Source organism: Dreissena polymorpha, chromosome 2 (genome assembly GCF_020536995.1).
Source record: "Dreissena polymorpha isolate Duluth1 chromosome 2, UMN_Dpol_1.0, whole genome shotgun sequence".
NCBI lineage: Eukaryota > Metazoa > Mollusca > Bivalvia > Myida > Dreissenidae > Dreissena > Dreissena polymorpha.
This window is the reverse complement of record NC_068356.1, coordinates 37,951,946-37,975,660: the sequence shown is the minus strand read 5'-3', so window position 1 is coordinate 37,975,660 and position 23,715 is coordinate 37,951,946. Positions and strand designations below refer to the sequence as shown.

The 23,715-nt window shown below is 34.9% G+C and overlaps 2 protein-coding genes across 4 annotated transcripts in view; one reads left to right on the top strand and one right to left on the bottom strand.

The window, feature by feature from the left end:
• Positions 1-8,036, bottom strand: part of LOC127866656 (cytochrome b-c1 complex subunit 2, mitochondrial-like) — a 31,227-nt gene extending 23,191 nt beyond the window's left edge. The window contains exon 1 of the mRNA XM_052407370.1: positions 7,906-8,036. Within this exon, the coding sequence (XP_052263330.1) occupies positions 7,906-7,947 (42 nt within the window). The 5' untranslated portion in view covers positions 7,948-8,036. The remainder of the gene's footprint in view (positions 1-7,905) is intronic.
• Positions 8,037-8,993: 957 nt separating this feature from the next.
• Positions 8,994-23,715, top strand: part of LOC127866655 (nuclear factor NF-kappa-B p105 subunit-like) — a 75,392-nt gene continuing 60,670 nt past the window's right edge. The window contains exons 1-5 of one of the 3 annotated variants that reach the window (XM_052407369.1): positions 8,994-9,256; positions 9,470-9,607; positions 10,597-10,739; positions 11,035-11,180; positions 11,553-11,686. In XM_052407369.1, coding sequence (XP_052263329.1) covers positions 9,490-9,607; positions 10,597-10,739; positions 11,035-11,180; positions 11,553-11,686 — 541 coding nt within the window. In that variant the 5' untranslated portion in view covers positions 8,994-9,256; positions 9,470-9,489. Of the gene's footprint in view, positions 9,608-10,596; positions 10,740-11,034; positions 11,181-11,552; positions 11,687-23,715 lie in introns of all 3 variants that reach the window. The other 2 variants (XM_052407367.1, XM_052407368.1) reach the window with 2 other exon arrangements.

Genomic DNA, 23,715 nt, shown 5'->3' with positions numbered 1-23,715 from the left:
ACTTAAGCTCTAATATATAAAACACGTATTAGTTTCTTCCCAATTTTATTTTTTATTTTATGTGTATCAGATATTTCCCATTCAGAACTTCTTCCTGGAAAAGATTCAACTATGACTCTGCTAAAAACTGAACTTTTCTTAATACCAATTGAAATGTTGCTCTGCCAAAGATACCATCTGAGTGCCGTAATTTTGTTTATAGCTCTTATATCTGTATATATGTAATTCCAATTGCCTTAACAAATAAAGATTTGTGTTTCACAAGATCTTTGCACTTAATTTGAAAGCTCTTTTTTGGTTTATATTAACTAAATTTAGATTATACAATATTAATACACAAGTGTTTAAAAAGGAAATTTACTGGTAATGCAGTGTTGGTGTTTTGCAGCAGATTTTACTGGCATTAGTTGATTTTATCATGACTATTGTTGTAAATGTTAGTAACACATATATTAACGGTGCTAAGTTTTATGACACAAGTTGTTTTTCAATCATCTACAAAAAATCTCCATTTCTATCACACTATCAACTATGAATATTATCAATTAATAACAAACAATGCGGTTATTAAAACTTCGTTATAAGAGTGAACATGTACATATGCATATATGCATTTATATGTGGTACAAAGTATCAGATACTGGTTGGATTGCATCCTAGTTACTTTGGCACCTGGACAGTTTGGACTATAGTCACCTCGGCACTAAGAAGTTATTTTGGCATTTGAAATAAGTTATTTCGGTACTTCTAGTCAGATGCTTCAGCACTTATTCTTTTTTAAGTGCCGAAGTTTTTAATAAATTTAATGCATGTATTGTTAAATTAATATATTTAAACATACATTGCATTGTCATCCCAATGCCTGCCAGAGTTTTGATCTTTTAAAGTCTTTGTAAACAAGGGCTGTTTGTAAAACATGCATGCCCCCCATATGGGCTGTCCGTTGTAGTGGCAGCCATTGTGTGAATACAATTTTTGTCACTGTTACCTTGACCTTTGACCTAGTGACCTGAAAATCAATAGGGGTCATCTGTGAGTCATGATCAATGTACCTATGAAGTGTCATGATCCTAGGCAAAAGCGTTCTTGAGTTATCATCCGAAAATCATTTACTATTTCGGGTCACCTTGACCTTGACCTTGTGACCTCAAAACCAATAGGGGTCATCTGCGAGTCATGATCAATTTACATATGAAGTTTCATGATCCTAGGCGTATGCGTTCTTGAGTTATCATCCGAAAACCATTTTACTATTTCGGGTCACCGTGACCTTGACCTTTGACCTAGTGACCTCAAAATCAATAGGGGTCATCTGCAAGTCATGATAAATCTACCCATGAAGTTTCATGATCCTAGGCGTATGCGTTCTTGAGTTATCATCTGGAAACCATTTTACTATATCGGGTCACTGTGACCTTGACCTTTGACCTAGTGACCTCAAAATCAATAGGGGTCATCTGCAAGTCATGATCAATCTACCCATGAAGTTTCATGATCCTAGGCGTATGCGTTCTTGAGTTATCATCCGGAAACCATTTTACTATTTTGGGTCACCGTGACCTTGACCTTTTACCTAGTGACTTCAAAATCAATAGGGGTCATCTGCAAGTCATGATCAATGTACCTATGAAGTTTCATGATCCTAGCCCCAAGGGTTCTTGAGTTATCATCCGGAAACCACCTGGTGAACGGACCGACCAACAGACCGACCGACAGACCGACATGTGCAAAGCAATATCTTCCCTCTTCTTCGAAGGGGGGGCATAATTAATTACTATGAAACTTTGATCTGGCCAACTGAGTAAACATCCGTTTAAAAGTCTTCATTTGTAAACACTTACTTTAAGTGGCAAACGGGGTTTGTGCATTAACTTTGTAAACTGATTGAACATCAATTAAATATGTGATATCCTCCCGGGCCCTAACATCATCACCCTAAGAATTAGGTCAAGTAATATCTTGTATAAATAAAGACAATTTGTACAAAACTACACTTAACTGGGTGAAAATCCCTTCTTAGAATGTATATCCCAAGTTTATTTCATCGAAATTCATGCACACATGTCCTTAATCTGTCTCCACACACACTTATATAAATCAAAATGTCCGCCATTTGCAAAGTCCAAACATCGTCACATGACTTGAACACGTTGAACAGGCCTATCAAATTTCAAAGGAGCTTACCACAAGTATTTCAAGCCAACCTATAAAATGTTAAGTATTTATTGGTTTCAAATGTCAAAAAAATTTGACTTTAAACCTAACATTAAAAACACGTAACAAAAAACCCAAACATATGGGTCAATGATATATTCTTCCTTACAGTTGTATGGGTGCCATATTCTTGGGCAGCCCGACGGATCGATCGTTGTTTACTCTACCTCAACCTCTGGCAAATAATACTTGTATTTGGAATGGAATTTCCTTGAAGGGCATTATTATTAACAAGGGCTGTTAGTAAAACATGCATGCCCCCCATATGGGCTGTCCGTTGTAGTGGCAGCCATTGTGTGAATACGTTTTTTGTCACTGTGACCTTGACCTTTGACCTAGTGACCTGAAAATCAATAGGGGTCATCTGCGAGTCATGATCAATGTACCTATGAAGTGTCATGATCCTAGGCAAAAGCGTTCTTGAGTTATCATCCGGAAACAATTTTACTGTTTTTGGGTCACCGTGACCTTGACCTTTGACCTAGTGACCTGAAAATCAATATGGGTCATCTGCGAGTCATAATCAATGTACCTATGAAGTTTCAGGATCCTAGGCGTAAGCGTTCTCGAGTTATCATCCGGAAACCATTAAACTATTTCGGGTCACCGTGACCTTGACCTTTGACCTAGTGACCTCAAAATCAATAGGGCTCATCTGCGAGTCATGATCAATCTACCCATGAAGTTTCATGATCCTAGGCGTATGCGTTCTTGAGTTATCATCCGGAAACCATTTTACTATTCCAGGTCACCGTGACCTTGACCTTTGACCTAGTGACCTCAAAATCAATAGGGGTCATCTGCGAGTCATGATCAATCTACCAATGAAGTTTCATGATCCTAGGCCCAAGCGTTCTTGAGTTATCATCCGGAAACCACCTGGTGGACCGACAGACCGACCGACATGTGCAAAGCAATATACCCCCTCTTCTTCGAAGGGGGGCATAAAAATAAACAAGAGTGCAAAACTGTCACAAGATACGCCCGTTTAAAGGTTTTTGACAACTTGTTAACTTTACCATGACCCATATTTGAATTTGACCTACATATCATCTAGACACAACTTCTGATCAAATTTGGTAAAGATCAGATGAAGACTACTTCAATTAGAGAGCAGACACCATGCTAAATGCTTGAAATGAACTAAGTGACCTCGTGATCTAGTTTTTGACCCAGCATGACCCATATTTGAACTTGACCTAGATATTGTCTAGACACAACTTCTGACCACATTTGGTGAAGATTGGACGAGACTACTTCAGTTAGAGAGCAGACACCATGCTTAATGCTTGAAATGCACTAAGTGACCCTGTGACCTAGTTTTGACTCTGCATGACCCATATTTGAACTTGACCTAGATATTGTCTAGATACAACTTCTGACCAAGCAAGGTGATTATTGGACTAAATCTACTTCTATTACAGAGATGACACCATGCTAAATGCTTGAAATGGACTAAGTGACCCCATGACCTAGTTTTTAATCTGGCATGACCCATATTCGAACTTGACCTAGATATTGTCCAGATACAACTTCTGACCAAGTTTGGTGAAGATCAGATAAAACCTACTTCAATTAGAGAGCAGACACCATGCTAAATGCTTGAAATGCACTAAGTGACCCTGTGACCTAGTTTTTGACCCGGCATAACCCATATTCAAACTTGACCAAGATATTGTCTAGATAAAACTTCTGACCAAGTTTGGTGAAGATCGGATGAAAACTATTTGAATTAGAGAGCGGACACTGCTATGGACGCCAACCAAGGTGACACTATAATACGTCCCGTTTTTTTAAAACGGGCGTATCAAAAGGAATTCAAATAAGATTCTAAGATGAAATGAATTGATGCTGTCTTAGCGCTTAAACTGGATTTTAATTAACTGTGTTGCTGTCAAAGGCAATGCACACAATACAAATACCCCGTGTGGGGCCCCAAATTAGTCATGAGCTTTTGCATCAACTTGATCATGTGACTTACAAAACCAGTCGACACGAATGTGGGTTAAAAAATGTAAACATTTGATTTTAAAGCATGATACTATGCTATATGTTGGTTGAGTCGTGGGTAATTTTTATGAAGTGATTACATCAGAAATATTTTATAAATTTATGACTATGAATCATTATAAACATAATTATTAACCTTTGATCTTTATATTTGTTGCTTTTTTTTTCAAATGTTTATCGTCAGTAATAATAATAAATAATCGATTGTCTTGACAGTGTCAAACTGCAGTCTTGAACATGTTTTCTTGTTGAGCCGTGTATTCTGTTTGGCTATTCCAATTTTAAGATTTGCATATCTATAAAAAGCCTTAAAACTTGCATTGCAGATAAGATCAACTTCCTGTGAAAAAATGTCAACAGACGATTTAGTATGGAAAATAATCAAAAATAAACGATTTTGTGTTACTTAGGAACACTATATGAACAATTTATAAAAGAGGAAATATTTAATAAGAGCTCTGATGAATTACAATACACTGAGGGACTTTAAAAACGCTCCACTTAATAAAAACATTTTTTCACGATTAAAAAATAAGTTAGATTTTTAAAATTTTAAAATATATGTTATTTACAAGTAAAACAATTTATACCCGCTAAAATCCGCAAGGAAATTGAATGTCGTAAAAAGCTGGCTACACATAAGCTATTTACTTGTTTTTTTGCACGTGCTTCACGATTATATCCACGAAATAAAATCTAAACCTGTTGTATGTGTATGTAATCGTATAGCACACAAGAAAAACACAAAATATAGTTTTAAAAGGTGTTCGCTAGCATGCCACGCTTACTATAACATGAGCATTCAGAGGCTGTTGGTATGCTGAGAGCCGGAAGTGGCGTAACCGACATCGCGCGTCAGTTTAATTGCGCGAGACCCACGGTTAATCGCCTTTGGGAAAGATACAACGTCACTGGAAGTATTAAAGAGCGTCCACGCCCGGGTCAGCCCAAGATAACAAATCCTAGACAGGACGCCAACCTTCGACGCGTTCACAGATGTTACCGCTCCCGGTCTGCCACCCAGACAAACAATTGGTATCCTTGGGTAAGTTATGCACCATATTTTATCATTTTATGATGCTTGTACAATATTTAACAATCCTGTTGTTGCTCCATTTATGCAGCGTAATCTCAGAGGAGGATTATTCCAACAAGACAATGCACCTGCACACTCGGCTCGACTTACAAGAGCTTTCCTTGCCACGAATGGAATTGCTGCGTTAAACTGGCCATCGCTATCGTCTGACATGTCTCACATGGAGCATGTCTGGGACGAGTTAGGAAGACGCTTTAGAGCCCATCGTCCAGCCACTAGAAATCTCAACCAGTTACGTCAAGCCTTAATACGCGAGTGGAATAACATTCCCCAACAACAAATTACAAACATTGTGTTGTCGAGGAGACGTAGATGCACTGCCTGCATTGCTTCTAATGGAAGTTACACAAGTTATTGATTTTTGTAAAATTGCGAATTTCAATGTTAAGGTTGTTACCCCTAGATTTGTGTTATTTTCTTTAATTGTTATAATTTTTCAATAAAAATTTCGGAAGTTGCTTGTAACATACCTTTGCTTATTATTGCCAAATATCATACAAATTGAAGAATGTATACTTTACTATTTCGTTACTTTTACAACTGGAGTGTTTTTAAAGTCTCTCAGTGTATAGACCTGTTTTATCACATTTTTGATCGGTAAAACGATGGTGACCAGGTCAAAACTTTTTTCTGCATAAAACTGCATAATGTGGGAACGTTCTATCACGTAATTTCACGTGATCTCTATGACCACGACTCTAAAGAACCCACGACTCAACAAGAAACTACCATATTGCTTGAACTATGTACCAAAAAAGGTACTTACTGAGTTTTTAATGGGCTTAATACATGTATTACCTGTTTTTACGCATTTTTTCGTTTTTGCATTTGTGTTTCACCACATGTCAACAAACCGTAGTGTGTTTGATGTCTCTGCACAAAATCACTTAATTAAATCGCGAAATCTTCACCAAATGTGGTTAGAAGGACGCAGTCCATATTAACGGACTCCCTGAGCCTTTGATAATTTTTGCTATGGCGGCTCTGGCAGTCCATATGCACCACTTCATAAACATGGGTGCAGTTCAGCGCAGCGAATCCGTGCGCTTCACTTAAAAGACGCGTTCGAGAAAAATTGAGGAAAATAATGAAAAAACTTCATAAACATGTTAAATTTACCTGAATGGCAACCTACGGATGTTATCCTTTGCATGCACCCTAAAAAAACACGACTATGTCTCAACACACTTTTCTTGCTGACATGTTTATGTTTAAATTTGAAACAGTGTATTCTCAGTGATTTTTTTTGCTTTAATTTGTTACAGCCTGTGCCTTTTGAATTGGGAAAATTAGCGCGATAAACCGTGAAATTGGGAAAAATAGCGCGATAAACCATGAAATTGGGAAAAATGAAGCATTAATAATAGGATTATAAGTAACAGAAGTGATATTGTTTTTAAGTGCATGTTCAGGGAGTTTTCTAGAAAAGTAGTCTGGTCAAATTGTTGTTTTTTTTAATCAATAAAAGTGGCAAGTTTGGGAATGAATTATGGACAAAAATGACTAAATTCAAGTTATATATTTTGTAAGATGTTTAAAAAATAAAGTTGAGACCTAGATTTAAGAAATCATAATTAAGTTATATGAGACTTCTTTCTTAAAAAAAAAAAAAAAAAATTGTTTTTTTTTTTTTTTTTTTTGAAGTTGGGCTTTTTTTTGGTAAATTTTGGTCAGAATTTTGGGAAAAAACGTGTATTTTTGCGATTGGGAAGCAGCCGAAATTCGGCTGTAAATTTGAGCAAAAAAAATCACTGATTCTGTATCGAATACCACATTGTTATCGACTTAATAGGCTGGAGCACATAACCCGACGTGCAAAATATTGGTGTACTGCAACCTAACCAATATGGGGACAATTTTCCAATATGGCGGATACAGCGTACTTAACTAAACCTAAGTCAATAAAATCAATTATTTCTTGCTTTAAAGGTACCATTTAGATAAGTTTGTGGTTTAGATAGGTGAACTTTAATAAGTTCTTGCAGTTTCAGTGTTCATTAACCCTTGCATTGTTGATAACATTTTGCACCCATGGACAAGAGAGAGCGCATTGCAACTCGAAGCAACCCATTGGGCTATAAACCTTAGAGTTGAATTATTGCAACTAAGAAGGACGTTGTTCTGACACCGACGATGTTCGGGCCTTGGAGGATACTATAATAATACCAGTGCAGATGACTGTGAATGCAAAACATGTCAAACCTGAATGTCTTAGTGGCACTTTTTTTTAAGGATGTAGAAGTAACCAGGTGACAATGTAACTAGATACCATTGGATTTTTTAGTGACATGAGGTTGCAATGTTACTGAGTTTCCATCATCTGTTTATTGAATGATGAATTCACTTTTTACTTTATATTCAAAATTAATTATTTGGCAGCATTAACGATAACAATTCACTCAATATATTAAATTACTTAGTTATGTACGTACAGGGCATTACATTTGTATTAACTTTTAAAAATATCAGTTGACACCTTCTCCACCCATTATCTGAAGTGACATTTCGAAAACTCGTTGAACTTGTAATGATTTATATATATCTTGATGAAATAAAGGTGATTGGAAAAATTCATGATCGTCAACCTTGATGGGTTGGCAAAATGCTCTTGCAATAGCCGATGCCATTGTGGACAAATTCAGCCGAAACAGCTGAAGGTGAGCGTCAAAAGACACAAATTCGGCGACCGCACGTCTCCGAAGAATAAAGCGTTTGTATTAATTGCAAAAAAGGCTAAAGCACACTAAAAAGTTATGCGAACAATGTGTTTATCAAGGAGTACTTTTGTTGCATGCCATATTTAACATGGATATATTTTATAATATTTTACATATACATTAGAAATATAATGTAACACTTTTACAAAAATTAACTTAACCTTCATGTTAAGTATGGTAACTTCTTAATTCAAAGTAATATGACAACTCAATATACAAATTGTAGATTCGATACATTTGCCACAATTTGTTACGATATATTACAACAAGATATTCTATAATTGCCAGGAACCGACACAAAAGTACAAAAAAATTCTACATATACTTTTAACATCACACAGGGGCATATAGGTCCCTGCATCACATGGCCGTCTGAATATTATTATAAACCGTTAATTGCGTGTGTCGTGCATTTCCAGATAGATAAATATTCATAAACATAATTATCAGCATTTGCATTTCGCTTTTAGCTAAAAAGGTATATTTGCTAAGGTGATAAATATTCATAAACATATTTATCAACATTTGAATTGATAAAAATAGGTTATTTGGCATATGTTCTGCAATTTTATGTGAGATGTAGCAAAAAACACAATTCTTTACTCGTTTAGCGTGAACGGATGACTGATCTCAGGATAAATCATCACGAAAGTATTTATCTTCATGTCCATAAGGGGCGTGTCCCATAACCACACAATTCATTATCAGATGATTTTTTTTCAAAGCTTTAAAAAGGAAGTCCTAAATAACGTTGTTACAGTATGCGGTATTTTTTATGACATTGAATATAGTGCCAAACAGTGAGACACAAAAGAAATGTAGAGGACAAGGCAAACAAACACACAAGATCGAGAACATTTAAAAGGTATTTGACAATGTGTGCAACTTTTTTTTAAATACCGCTTCATGATAACTTTACTGCAGTGTGACCTTTTATGTAAGAGTTATCTCCCTAATCTGAAAAATAGTTGGGTTTCTGGGGATTTCCCAACATTTTGTTGACAGATTAAAATTTTCAGATTGAGTTGTTTGGAGGACATTTTGGCACCCTCAAATGTTGCTCTAGTAGATGTATTAAATGACGATCCTTTTTCGTCCGTTGACAATAATTGTATATGTGTGTATTGAATACAGATTGTCACGGTGACTATAGTCTGCACATTATTTTGTTACTAAAAATAGACATATTGACATATCAGTGTGTAAGCGGGGAGTAGAGGTAATTCCCCGTATTCAATCTTAGTGAGTTAAATATATTGCGCTGGAAGTATTATTTTGAAAACCATCAAGGATGTTAAGTTAAATTTCAATATTATTTTTCTTTACTAAGATCTATAAATATTTGTATTGGTCTTTAACACTATTGTCTTCAATGTCTGTTGTTTTTAATTACACTGGAAATTAATTCCTTAAACTATTTTAACTCTGTCAGTGCTTAAAATCCAAACAATAATGGATAACAGCAATGGTAGCAACAGTCGGAGCTCTACCGACTCTGTGGACCTTACCACCATGGATGGAAGTCCGGAGTATAATGGTCATATGGACACAGAACAATTCAGCGATGAAGGTGAGTTACCGGGACTTCACAGTTGAGGACCATGAAATTAAATGGCAATTGGAGAAATGTTTTGGTTGTCTTCGTAATTAAATATATTGAACACAATTGAGACTTTTTATTTTAGACAATAAACTTTTTTAATTTATGGTGCCATATCATAATGGTTTTGATAACATGTTATGTTTGATAAACATTTATTTTTCACAACTCTGTAAGTCATTTGCATGATTACTGGTAGAAGAGTCAGAACCATAGATCAATGGATATTACCATATAAATTGATCTGATGTATTGTTAATACATATTTTTATGGAAAATGAAAAAAACAACTGATATAGGTTTGTATTCTTTGAATTTAAATAACTTCTCAGATTTAATGAAGTGATTACATTTTAAATGGTCAGCCCTGATTTTGGCGAACATAATTACAATAATTATCATGCTAATTGCTTATAGTGGATCAATGAATTCAATTATACTGGTTCCTGTGTGTCCCAAATAATTCATATAATAAACTTACTATATTTGTTGATGATTTTGCAAATTATTTCAATAACGGCAAGTAAAATATTGAAACACATATTTGCAAATTTATTAAATCATAATAACTGAAAATTCAACGGAGTAAATATGCTTTTGCTTTGTCGGTTTTATTGATAAATAGGAAATGCTCAATCTCTAACTGGTAGAATGTTTGCACTTGTCCATTTGAACATGGAATTTCAGAAAGTTTGACATAACATGTGTAAAAAAAACATTAGAATTTCTAAAAAAGTTTTAAATGCAGTATATTCATTCATTGTTTGAAAAACGCATCTTTAAATGTGATTCAAAGTGAAACAAATAGGGAAGAATCATTGTTTTCTAACACACCAATATAAACAGCTTATGTGCTTCACTTTTTTGATAGAGCTGAAAAACTGTTGCTGTCTAAGCATATGCATGTTTGAGAACATGTTCCAGTTTTTCTTTACTGCAAATGTTGTCTTTAATTAAAGAAAATGGTCAGCCTCGTCTGGAAATAGTTGAGCAGCCACAACAGCGAGGTTTTCGATTTCGATATGAATGTGAGGGTCCTTCACACGGGGGTTTGCAAGGGGCATCAAGTGAACGCTTCAAAAAAACAGTACCCACAATCAGGGTAAGCTCTCCTTATAAGCATCATTCATTAGGATGCATAAAGATACAATTGCAAACAGTGGAGACGAGTTCGTTATAGACATCTGTGCATGAAAATCTAATCTGGTATCCTTACTTCACATGGAATTGTTGTTTATTAAAACATTAATTGTATAAAATATACTGTGATGGAGCTTCTGGTCATATTCCAGTTGTTTGTGCTCTGGTACAGTGTTAAGACAATGATAAACATTGAAGATATCTTTGTTTCCATGACGAAATTCACAGAACATTTTTGATTGCAACATGTTTTGTAGATCAAGAATTATCGTGGCCTAGCACGAGTTCAAGTAAGTCTTGTGGCAGAGGACAGCACCAAGCCTCATGCTCACAAACTTGTCGGTAAAAACTGCTCCAATGGCCTGTGCACAATTGAGACCAAGCCTGGGACAACACAAATTCCGTATGCATAGCTATAAATAATACTGGAACATTTTAAAATGAAATTGAAATCAAATGCTAATATTTTTGTGCAACTTATACAGGGTAAGCATGTTTGTTGAAATTGTTCTGTTTTGTTGAATAAATAATATTTTTTAAATAATATATATAATATTAATATAAAAATCATAATAGGTAACACTGTAATACAGTTACATGAATGATTCTTAAATCTAACATGAATTTTAATTAGTTAATACCTATATTTACTCATCTAGCGTAAAATTTTATCTTAAATGTTAATGACTATTTATTACAGACAACATCAATTGTTATGCACTCATGTTAATTCAACCATTAAAACAATTACTAAACATCTCTCATTTCCTTGTAGGTTCCCTAACTTGTGTATCCAACATGTGACTCGTAGAAAGGCAGCCGAGGTCCTAGAGCAACGTCTCAGAGAAAGCTGCATTCTGCATAAGAAGATTCAGCATAATGACTTCAACTTTAATGCTACATTGACAGGTATGGTCAACTTTATTTTATGCTTTCCGGTGGTTTATAGAGAAATATCAGTGAATTAAAACTGATAATTTCACTGTTTCAAACAATGAAAATTATCAGTGAAAATTATCGATAATTTTCACTGTTTATGTTAAATGACGTCATTTTTTTTGACGAAATGAAGTCATTTTCCCAGCGAAATTCTTTAGTTAAACTCTTTAACAATGCATATAAATTATGAAAAAAATCATTAAATAAAAAGAAAATTTGTTGGGTTCGGTGGATTATCGATTTTAATTCACTCGTGATCATATAAAATATATATTTTCACTTGTGGCTGCGCCACTCGTGAAAATATTATTTTCTATGATCACTCGTGAATTAAAATCGATAATGCACCGAATCCAGCAAATATACTCTATATAATGGCCTTTAGTCAAATATGTTATTACATTGATGGGTATAGTCATCTTAAATGCTACATTGACTTATATCGTCAACCATTATATAATGCTTCATTGACAGGTATATTCAACTGTTATGCTACATTTACATGTATAGTCAACTATAATGCTACATTGTTAAGTTTTTTATTGCTGAATAAAAGCTTCGTAGCACAGAGTACCACGAGAACTTTACTTTTGGTAAAAAACTTGGTAGTGCATTTTTACAAAAGTGGAAACTTTTTTTCTGAATTGAAAACAAGTTGGTTATGCTGTACCTACAGCCAATGGTCATTGAGTTAGGACAGTACGTTAGGACAGTACTAATCTGTGACATTTACAGTTATTGCATACACCTTCATGTGGGTTGGCATGTATTTGCCTGCCTTAGCGCTGATTGGCTGATACAATTTACTAAAAGAATGTGATTGACAGCTGTCATCATGTCAGTTCAAAGCAAATTCCAAAGGGAATAGTCAAAAATGACACGTGAAATAACCTTGGATGTTGGACAAGTGGGGTTATTGTTTGTTAAACTAAACAAATATTATGTACAGTGAAGGCAAACAATCTGGACCAAACTAGATTTATTGATAATTGTTGGATAATGCAGAAATTTAAAGTGTGAAAAAAAAGGGTCAACAACCTACATGCAATACCGGTATATTGGGCATCACTAAATAACAGATTGTAATACAGTGGATCTCTAGTGTATATGGGAGAATCCCTTGCAATACTTGTTCACTCACCCCTGTGCTGGGAATTTTTGTTTGCACGTGTTAAATGACACAATAATACAAGTATGTTATCCATTAATTGTTTAGACAGAAGTTTTTTAGGCTTAAACTCTCTAAACATATGATATGTTCAGAGCACTTTAAATGAGACCTGTTACAGAACACATTTCATTTAGCATACAATTCTATGTAACACGAATAAATGTAATATCTTTAATGGTATCAGTTTAACACATCTCACCCTGGTAAATCACAGATCTTAATAACCAGGTGTACAATTTCAATACGGGAGTTTTGTAATGGTGATCAGTTGAATCTGGGGAATATCATTCAGCAAGTAGGTAGTCCCATCTCAGTGTAATGTAATGTATACTGACTTTGCAATCCTCACAGGTGCATATGTGGTTATTTTCTGCTACATTACGTGTGAAACAACACTCTTCAAAGGGGTATATCTTACTTGTAAATTTTCAAAAGAGCGATTAACAACATAAACTTCCTAAATTTAGATACAAAAAAGGTTTTCAGAAATGAAGAGTATAAAATATTTCATTGACGATCGTATACAGGAAAGCAGCATGTATAGCCTGAATTGTTTTAACGAATAATATCACCATCTTCTGAAATACCATGTTTTATAATATAGATTACTGTGTGTGTATTTAGAAGTTTATGAGGTCCTTCCTAGCCAGAGGCTTCATTATGTTTGGACCCGTAATGTTCCCCCAGCACTACTAATTAAGGTTTTAGACTAAAGGGGGAAGAATTATGAATTTTATCTGCAATTTCCAGCTATTTCCTTTTTTTTTGAAAGATTTTCTATTTTGGTTATTTATTATGGACAAAAACCCATGAGTATGAGTCACACACAAAAATATTTTGGCTAAAACAGGGTCGTCCGACTATTGAGAGTGTAAAAAAATGAATAATTACGGTATATCTTAATAATGCTGGTAGTTTTTTGTTCATGTCAAGTACGGTAAAGCGATGACTCTAACATAACAATCCAAGTAAATGGATAAAAACACCAAAACTAACTATAATAAAGTCTTAATTTATTGTCTATATTTTCTGAATTGCTGAGATTTTCATAACAAAGCAATTTTCAATCAGACTCAACCAGGTTAGATTTTTTTTGTAGAGCGCAAATCTGTTGATCCTGTGTTTGAATGTCAAGTTGCCCACATAACCTGTGTCGGGGATGGGTCATAAGAAGGCCATTCTCCTCCTATTTCTGATTCAAGTCAATTTCGACTGTTGTAAGTTTAAGGTTTCTAGCATGTGCACCTAGTACATGTTTGCTTACATATTCTCAGATTTTTCAGTAAAAGTGTTGGTAGATATTATACTGACTGTTGTGATATTAATATAATACTGTTGCAGACTGTTCAAATAGAACAATGAACAAATAAAGACCTATTTAAAGTAAATATAATAATCACTTTTTTGTTAAAATTAAGATTTATATTAAGGTTGAATAAACAAACCCACAATTTGTTTAACTTCCTTGTTGTTTAAACTTTTTGAGATTATTATTTTTAATTGAAGTACAGCATACAATTGAAATAGTGTGACTCTCAATCTTATTATAATAATTTTAGTAATAATTTATGAGTAATAACTGCTGTTTATTGTATCAATAGCCCTATCTCACATGGATTCCAATTGCATATACTTCCTTATCCAAAACAGATCTTTTGCCAAACTAGGTTGGTTAACATTACAATGGCATGTACATGTATTCCTATCATTAATAAAACTACAGCATTGTGCACCAGTTTATAGTGTCTTAGAAGCAGTTATATACTCCTAATAATATTGTGCAAATATTTTACAGTACATCTTAATACATGAATTAATGAAATAATAAAACCTTGTTGTTTAAGACTCAATTGTAATGTTATTTAATGTTACAAATTATGATATTTCATCATTTAAATTATTTTATCACTACTACATGTACATGTTTTTCACAACAAAATATGTAAGGAATGTTAAAACACAGCAACACATCTTCGTAGGAGTCATGTTTCCGTGGTTTATACTAGCATCTTGCCATTTAATAGGGCAGTTTCAGAATATTTTTATTAAGTTAATTTTTTGTGCATTTATTATAGTTATTAAGGGCACATGTCTTGCACACATGTGCATTTAAAAGGTAAATAGGTTAATTTATGTTCAATTTTTAGCTCACCTGAGCACAACGTGCTCAGTCGTCCGTCGTGCAGCGTCAACATTTTGCCTTGTGAACACTAGAGGCCACATTTATTGTCCGATCTTCATGAAACTTAGTCAAAACATTTGTCCCATTCATACCTCGACTGAGTTCGAAACTGGGTCATGCTGGGTCAAAAACTAGGTCACTGGCTCAAAACAAAGAAAATCCTTGTGAACACTGTAGAAGTCACATTTGATGCCCAATCTTCATGTAACTTTGTCAAAATGTTTGTCTAAATGATATGTTGGTTGAGTTCAAAATTGGTTCCGGTCCGTTGAAAAACATGGCCGCCAGGGGGCGGGGCAGTATTCCTTATATGGCTATAGAGAAACCTTGTGAACACTCTAGACAGGCTTCCTGAAAAGGCCGGACCGCTGGTCTTGTCCGGCAAAATTCTTTACAGTCCGGCGAAATTTCTAATATTGCCAGTCTTTGTGACAGCCCAAAAAAATTATGACTAAATGCCGAAAAGTCTTATACTTGCCAAAAGAATGAAAACACCCCATTAGAATCCCTCTTTTTGTGAATTTTGAGCCTTTTTGTCATTAAGAACACTAATGCATCACTAGTTTAAAAGAGTGCTCTCCCTTTGTTTTTGTTTTTCAAAAACATCAATTTTATTGGTCTGACCTATTACCACCTATCCAATCACAAACGTTGTAACAAAAACTACTCATGAAAAAATGTCGTTGCTAAAGTTTCAATGGCGCTAGACAAGGCCAGAAAAGAAAGCTAAGCGATGAGGAAAAAAAAAATCGAAAGAATATGAAACAAAACAAGTAAAAAGAACTTTTCAAAGTAAGTGGAAGTCTGACAGAAGTTGGCTGCATTATGACGAGTCACAATCAAGATCTATTGTGACGTATGTTGAAACGATCCAATACGGTGCAATCTACTAATCAATGCGTAGTCATGTTATGTTATTTTGTTTTGAGTCTGACTATAATTTAAAGCTGTTGCCCATCATACACTCTAATCACTAGAACAGGCAAACGTTTTGTTTTACTTTATCGAGTGTACTTATACACAGGCTGCACATTGCAATCAATATGAGTTAAACTTTACTTAATTCTTCAGTTATAAACTCACTCTGTTTGGTCAGGTGAATTTTTGTCTGGACAGGCAAACTTTTCCATCAGCCTGTCCGGTCGACAGGCACTTTTTGGGATTTTTCAGGAAGCCTGCTCTAGAGGTCGCAATTTTTGCCCAATCATCATGAAACTTGGTCAAAACATTGGTTTCATTGATATCTCGAATCAGTTCGAAAATGGTCCACATCGGTGAAAAAACATGGCTGCCAGGGGGCGGGGCAGTTTTCTCTATATGTATATAGTGAAAACATGTGAACATTCTAGAAGTCACATTTTTGGTCCAATCTTCATGAAATTTGGTCAGAACATGTGTTTTCTGGATATGACGGTTGAGTTTGAAAATGGTTCGGATCGGTAAAAACGCATGGCCACCAGGGGGGGTTATTTTCCTTATATTGATATTGTAAAAAAAGCTTGTGAACATTCTAGAAGTCACATTTTTTATCATCATAAACAAAAATTCTAAACAGCGATTTTATAGATATCTCGGACGAGTTCGAAAATGGTCATGATGGGTCGAAAAACATGGCCGCCAGGGGGTGGGGCAGTTTTCTCTATATGTATATAGTGAAAACATATGAACAGTCTGTTAAAAAAAGATAACCTGTTCATGCATACTTTCTGATAGTTAACTATCTTGTTAAAATCTTGTTAACACTCTAGAGGCCACATTTATTGTCCAATCTTCATGAAATTTGGTCAGAAGATTGGTCTCAATGATATCTTGGATGAGTTCGAAAATGGTTACGTTTGCTTGAAAAACATGGCTGTCAAGGGGCGGGGCATTTTTCCTTAATTGCTATATATGGCTTTAGTAAAATCTTGTTAACACTCTAGAGGCCACATTATTGTCCTATCTTCATGAAACTTGGTCAGAAGATTCATCACAATAATATCTTGGAAGAGTTCAAAAAAAGATGCTGGTTGGTTAAAAAACATGGCCGCCAGGGGGCGGGGCATTTTTCCTAATATGGCTATAGTAAAACCTTGTTAACACTCTAGAGGCCACATTTATTTTCCGATCTTCATGAAACTTGGTAAGAAGATTTGTCCCAATGATATCTTGGATGATTTCGTAAATAGTTTCGGTTGCTTAAAAAACATGGCCACCAGGGGGCGGGGCATTTTTCCTTATATGGCTATATATGGCTTTAATAAAACCTTGTTAACACTCTAGAGGCCACATTTATTGTCCAATCTTCATGAAATTTGGTCAGAAGATTGGTCTCAATGATATCTTGGATGAGTTTGAAAATGGTTACGTTTGCTTGAAAAACATGGCTGCCAAGGGGTGGGGCATTTTTCCTTATATGGCTATATAATGGCTATAGTAAAATCTTGTTAACACTCTAGAGGCCACATTTATTGTCCGATCTTCATGAAACTTGGTCAGAAGATTTATCCCAATAATATCTTAGAAGAGTTCAAAAATGATGCCGGTTGGTTGAAAAACATGGCCACCAGGGGGCGGGGCATTTTTCCTTATATGGCTATAGTAAAACCTTATTAACACTCTAGAGGCCACATTTATTTTCCTATCTTTATGAAACTTGGTCAGAAGATTTGTCCCTATGATATCTTGGATGAGTTCCAAAATGGTTTCAGTGTCTTTAAAAACATGGCCACAGGGGGCGGGGCATTTTTCCAAATATGGCTATATATTGCTTTAGTAAAACCTTATTAACACTCTAGAGGCCACATTTATTGTCCGATCATCATGAAACTTGGTCAGAAGATTGGTCACAATGATATCGTGGATGAGTTCGAAAATGGTTCTGGTTGGTGGAAAAACATTTCCGCCAAGGGGGCGTGGCATTTTTCCTTATATGGCTATAGTAAAATCCTGTTAACACTCTAGAAGCCATATTTATTATACGATCATCATGAAAATTTGTCAGAAGATTTGTCCCAATGATATCTTGGACAAGTTTGAAATGGTTCCAGTTGCTTGAAAAACATGGCCACCAGTGGGCGGGGCTTTTTTCCTTATATGGACTTATGAATCTTCATGAAACTTTGTCAGTATATTTGTTTAAATGATATCTTGGATGTGTATGAAAATAGTTCTGGTCTGTTGAAAGACGTGGCTGCCAGGGTGTTCACTAGTCATGAAAGTTGGTAAGAACATTTTATTCTAATGACATCTTGGGCTGCACAGAACAGGTCAGTTTCTTTGAATCTCAGGTGAGCGACTTTGGCCCTTTCAGGCCCTCTTGTTTAATAAGGTGATACTAGTTCAGTCTTAGAAGGTTTTCTGCTATTTAAAAAAAGCAGTAATGGAACCCAATCCCAAATCAAACGGACCCGATCCCAAACTGAAATTGTAAAAAAATAACCCCAATTTTTTATATATTTTTTAGAAAGAAATATGTAATGATTATAATGTCTTAATTTTATTTCATCAACATCAAACATCTAACAAAGTATATAATTATAACTTCACGCGTGATTTGCAATTTTTCCCAAAATGGCCAGGAAAAGGCCTGGTGTGTAAAAATTTGTTGATAAAACAGAATCCAATTTTGGTCCATTTGGTCATTTTTATACGCCCGTTTTGAAAAAACGGGACGTATTATAGTTTCACCCTTGGTGGGCGGGCGGCGTCCACAGCAGTGTCCGCTCTCTAATTCAAATAGTTTTCATCGGATCTTCACCAAAATTGGTCAGAAGTCGTATCTAGACAATATCTTGATCAAGTTAGAATTTGGGTCATGCCGGGTCAAAAACTAGGTCACAGGGTCACTAAGTGCATTTCAAGGATTTAGCATGGTGTCCGCTCTCTAATTGAAGAAGTTTTCATCCGATCTTCACCAAATCTGGTCAGAAGTTGGGTCTAAATTATATCAAGGTCAAGTTCAAAAATATGGGTCATGCCAGGTCAAAAATTAGGTCACTAGGTCAGTTAGTGCATTTCAAGCATTTAGCATGGTGTCCAAAACCTTCAAACGGGCGTATCTTGTGACAGTTTGGCACTCTTGTTTTATTTTTAAAAATCCAAAATTTGACGTTTTATTGATTTTAAAAAATTCCAATTTGACCAGACTCCTTTTCCCAAAATGGTTCGAAAAACCCATGAGTCTTCTTGCATAATTTATGATACATGTACTTTTGGGTAATATTTCGAATCTTGACATTGTCATAAAGGCTGCTTAGTTAGAGACAAGGATTTCACAGTTGTAAATTCAATGAATGTAAGTTGGAGCAGTATGTTCAAGTATGTGTGCTACTTTCAGCTCATTGTTTTCAATGGTGCAGTATTAGATACAAAGATAACCACACATTTGCTGTTCTTGCAACATTGATAAGTGATGATTGTCATTACATATTTTATGTTCAACTGGATAGCCTTTGTTATTTGTAAATACATAGGAAACTGAATAATAATGAAGATATAACAATTCAGTAAAACCATGAATCATCAGGATGAAATTTTGAAGTAAAAAAAGGCTATTTCATGAAAGTGTGTGGTAAAAAGACTATTTCATGTAGATGATTGTCTTCTTCTTTTAAGAAATTTTGTTGTATATGATGGTGCACTGCTTGTCACACATAATAGTCAAAATTGGTGCCACGCCGCAAATGTGTTATGATCCCTTATTGTCCTGTCAGTTAAGGTTAAAAGACTTGTTATTCAAACAAGGCGCATTACTGTGGTGTTACTATAAAGTCAGGCCTTTTGTGACCATTTTCAATAAAAAAACACAAGTTAAATTGAAAAATTCATGCTGTAAAAATATCAAAATTTGGAAAAATTCTTATTGCTGAACATTAATGTGAGGATGATGATTTGAGTTTAATTCAATAAATGTCACATTCAGAGCAAACATTAATTTATTTTTATTCCAGATTGTGATAAATAGATACCTCAAGTATGCAAGTCATCAATGCTGTAGTTATATTCCATCTCATGTTGATTGTTATTACAATTTTATGTCTAGAATTTATATCAAGACATTTAAGTTATTACTCAATCTGGCAATCTTTAATAAACTTTCAATTGGGAAACTTTCATTGTTTTTAACTCATTTTAGGTCTCAATAGTTTTTGTTTATAAATACTGTGAGTGTGTTGTGATTTGATAGTGTTGATTGTTCAGTGTTGTGTTTTAAATTTCTATTTCTTTTTTCCAATTACCATTAGCTCAATAAATTTGAAACAGTGATGTGATGTTTTGTACCTATGAATCCCAGTTCGGTCCTGCAAGTTTTTAAAGTCCACAGAACAGAATGTCCTGTGGATTTTAAATACTTTTGGGTATGTCTGGTTAAGTAGTAAATTTATGTATATATCTTTTGTATTTTATTTAAAAATGCAAAATGCTTGCAAATCATATGAGATGTGAAACACCATTCAGTGAAAAGATAAACCATTATTTTTTGTATTTTAATTACATATTTAAATAAAAGTAAAGCCTTCATCTTTAGTTCTAAAGGGATAGTTATGTTGCTCACTGAAAGCATCCTTATGTTTTACGCAGCAAAGCATGTTTGCTGCAAGACTGGAAATAATTTGGATATGAGCCTCGTTCTGTGAAAGGGGGTTTAATGCATGTGCTAAAATAGTGTCTGTGAAAGGGGGTTTAATGCATGTGCTTAAAAGTGTCTGTGAAAGGGGGTTTAATGCATGTGCTTAAAAGTGTCTGTGGAAGGGGGTTTAATGCATGTGCTTAAAAGTGTCTGTGAAAGGGGGTTTAATGCATGTGCTTAAAAGTGTCTGTGAAAGAGGGTTTAATGCATGTGCTTAAAAGCGTCTGTGAAAGGGGGTTTAATGCATGTGCTTAAAAGCGTCTGTGGAAGGGGGTTTAATGCATGTGCTTAAAAGTGTCTGTGAAAGGGGGTTTAATGCATGTGCTTAAAAGTGTCTGTGAAAGGGGGTTTAATGCATGTGCTTAAAAGTGTCTGTGAAAGGGGGTTTAATGCATGTGCTTAAAAGTGTCTGTGAAAGGGGGTTTAATGCATGTGCTTAAAAGTGTCTGTGAAAGGGGGTTTAATGCATGTGCTTAAAATGGTCTGTGAAAGGGGGTTTAATGCATGTGCTTAAAAGTGTCTGTGAAAGGGGGTTTAATGCATGTGCGTAAAGTGTCTGTGAAAGGTGGTTTAATGCATGTGCTTAAAAGTGTCTGAGAAAAGGGGGTTTAATGCATGTGTGTAGTGTCTATGAAAGGGGGTTTAATGCATGGGCGTAAAGTGTTTGCGAAAAGAGGGTTTAATGCATGTGCGTAAAGGGTCGTCCCAGATTAGCAATGCAATCTGCACAGGCAAATCAGGGATGACGCTTTCAGCTTTAACAGGATTTTTGCTAAAAAGAGATTTTCGTGAAACAAAAAATATCTTAATAGCGAAAAGTGTCCTCCCTGAGGCTGATATGGTTTATTGCATTATACATGTGTGATATCAGATTTTAAAGTCTTCCCAATATCAAGTCCCTTAACCAGACAGAATGAGGAAGAAAATAATTATATGCCCATAAAGAGATTATGAATGCATTATAAATAACCTTAAAGCACTCATGTAACACAGATTAAATTTCCTATTTTTTATGCTGTTAATGATGATGTTTCAATTGTAAATTTTTCCCCACCCATTAATGTCTCTGCTTTCGTTTTTTGGGGTGAAAAGTGAAAACCCTCCGAATGACTGCAGGTGCTTTAACATGTGCAATTTAATCTTTGCTTGCTGTTTGTTTACTCACATGTTTTTTTTCACACAAAATACACACGCACAAAATGAAGGGTAGTTTCAATTGTATGGCCCCACCTAGTGGATGGTGACTATGAATACACTTGTTTGCAACTTGATCTGTAATAGTATGCAAAGAATCACTTCACTTTTTAAAAGTTTGAATTAATGATTTAACTCATCTAGCACACACAAACTTACTGATTATAGTGAGGTATTTTAAACTTATGTAGCATGTGTGAATAAGTTAATGCTCAATTTGTATCAATATGTATGAGTTCTAAACAAAATCTTAAATTGAAGTGTGGGACATATTGTTTGTTGCTTTGTTTGTTTGTGCAAACTTTAACATTTGCCATAACTTTTGCAATATTGAAGATAGCAACTTCATATTTTGCATGCATGTGTTTCTCATGGAGCTGCACATTTTGAGTGGAGAAAGGTCAAGGTCATCCTTCAAGGTCAAAGGTCAAATATATGGGTAAAATCGCTCATTTAATATACTCTTTTGCAATATTGAATATAGCAACTTGATAGTTGGCATGCATGTGTATCTCATAGAGCTGCACATTTTGAGTGGTGAAAGGTCAAGGTCATCCTTCAAGGTCAAAGGTCAAATATATGGCTTCAAAGCGGCACAGTAGGGGACATGGTGTTTTTGACAAACACATCTCTTGTTTTCAATAAAACAAAATGTATGTGATAGAAATTTTTAATACAGTCTAATAAATTCTTCATCAGAAATTTGACTCCAAAATAAGGCGGCTGAATCTATAGCAATTGTTAAAACCATAAGGAACAAGGATATATTAATTGAATGAACTTTTAGTGGAGGTTTTAAAGACACAATCAAATGTTGATATGCTTCTTTGTTTGCTTGCTTAAAATGGTATTGCCTTGTTCAATTTGTAAATACAGATTGTGTATAATAAATGGCCTGACAGAATTGTTTTAACTGAATTGCAATCTTTGAAGATAATATTTCACCCAAATTCAGTCTAAAAAAGTGCGGTGCATACTAATAATAATTCTCCTCATGCCTCTTTTTACACATTCCATTCAGATTTGTGCGATATGCATTGGGGTAGGATTATATATAAATAAATGAAAAAAGAAACATATTGTATTAAGCTCGACTATATTGCAAATACTTAAAGTAAGTGTGCAATATCTCAATATCACTGTTCTTACTACAGTTTTATTTGAAATTCACGCAAGTTGCTTAAGTTCCATAACTCAGACCTGCAATTTAGCACAATTATTTTCCCTTTTTGTTATTACACAATTCTGGTTTGGGAACAACTACCGTAATAACTCTACGTTTTCGGACACTCTAAGTTTTCGGACACCTTTTTTTTAGCAAAAATAATTATTTTTCGTGACTCTTAATTTTCGGACACACGAGTTTTCGTCCATAATTAATGTCTCTAAGGTTTCGGACAGTATATTTTACTGCGCTTTTAAATTTTGGTCCAGTTTTCGATATCGAATGACACTGCGATCATGGGGTTTTACAACCAGATTAACATCATAAAACATTGCAGGTGCATGCCTGAGGAAAACGGACCATTCATTTGCGTTGTTTGGTAAATAACCTTGTAAACCGGTATTAAACAATGATTTCGCCCGATAGCATAAGCGTTATGACAATTACCAGGGGAAGTGCCAAATAACAGTTCAATTATCTACCGCAATGGTACTACCCCTTCTCAGTGAAATAACTGTGACAAATACTAAACCCTTCAAAGTTCGATGCACCCTATTGCAAGTTTAACGAACAGTGGAAGGTGTTAGACAACAAATATCGGAAATGAACAAACAAAGAATTCAAAGTTTGCTTTTTGTATTGCGTTAATTACAGGTTTATACTAGCGAGTATCGGT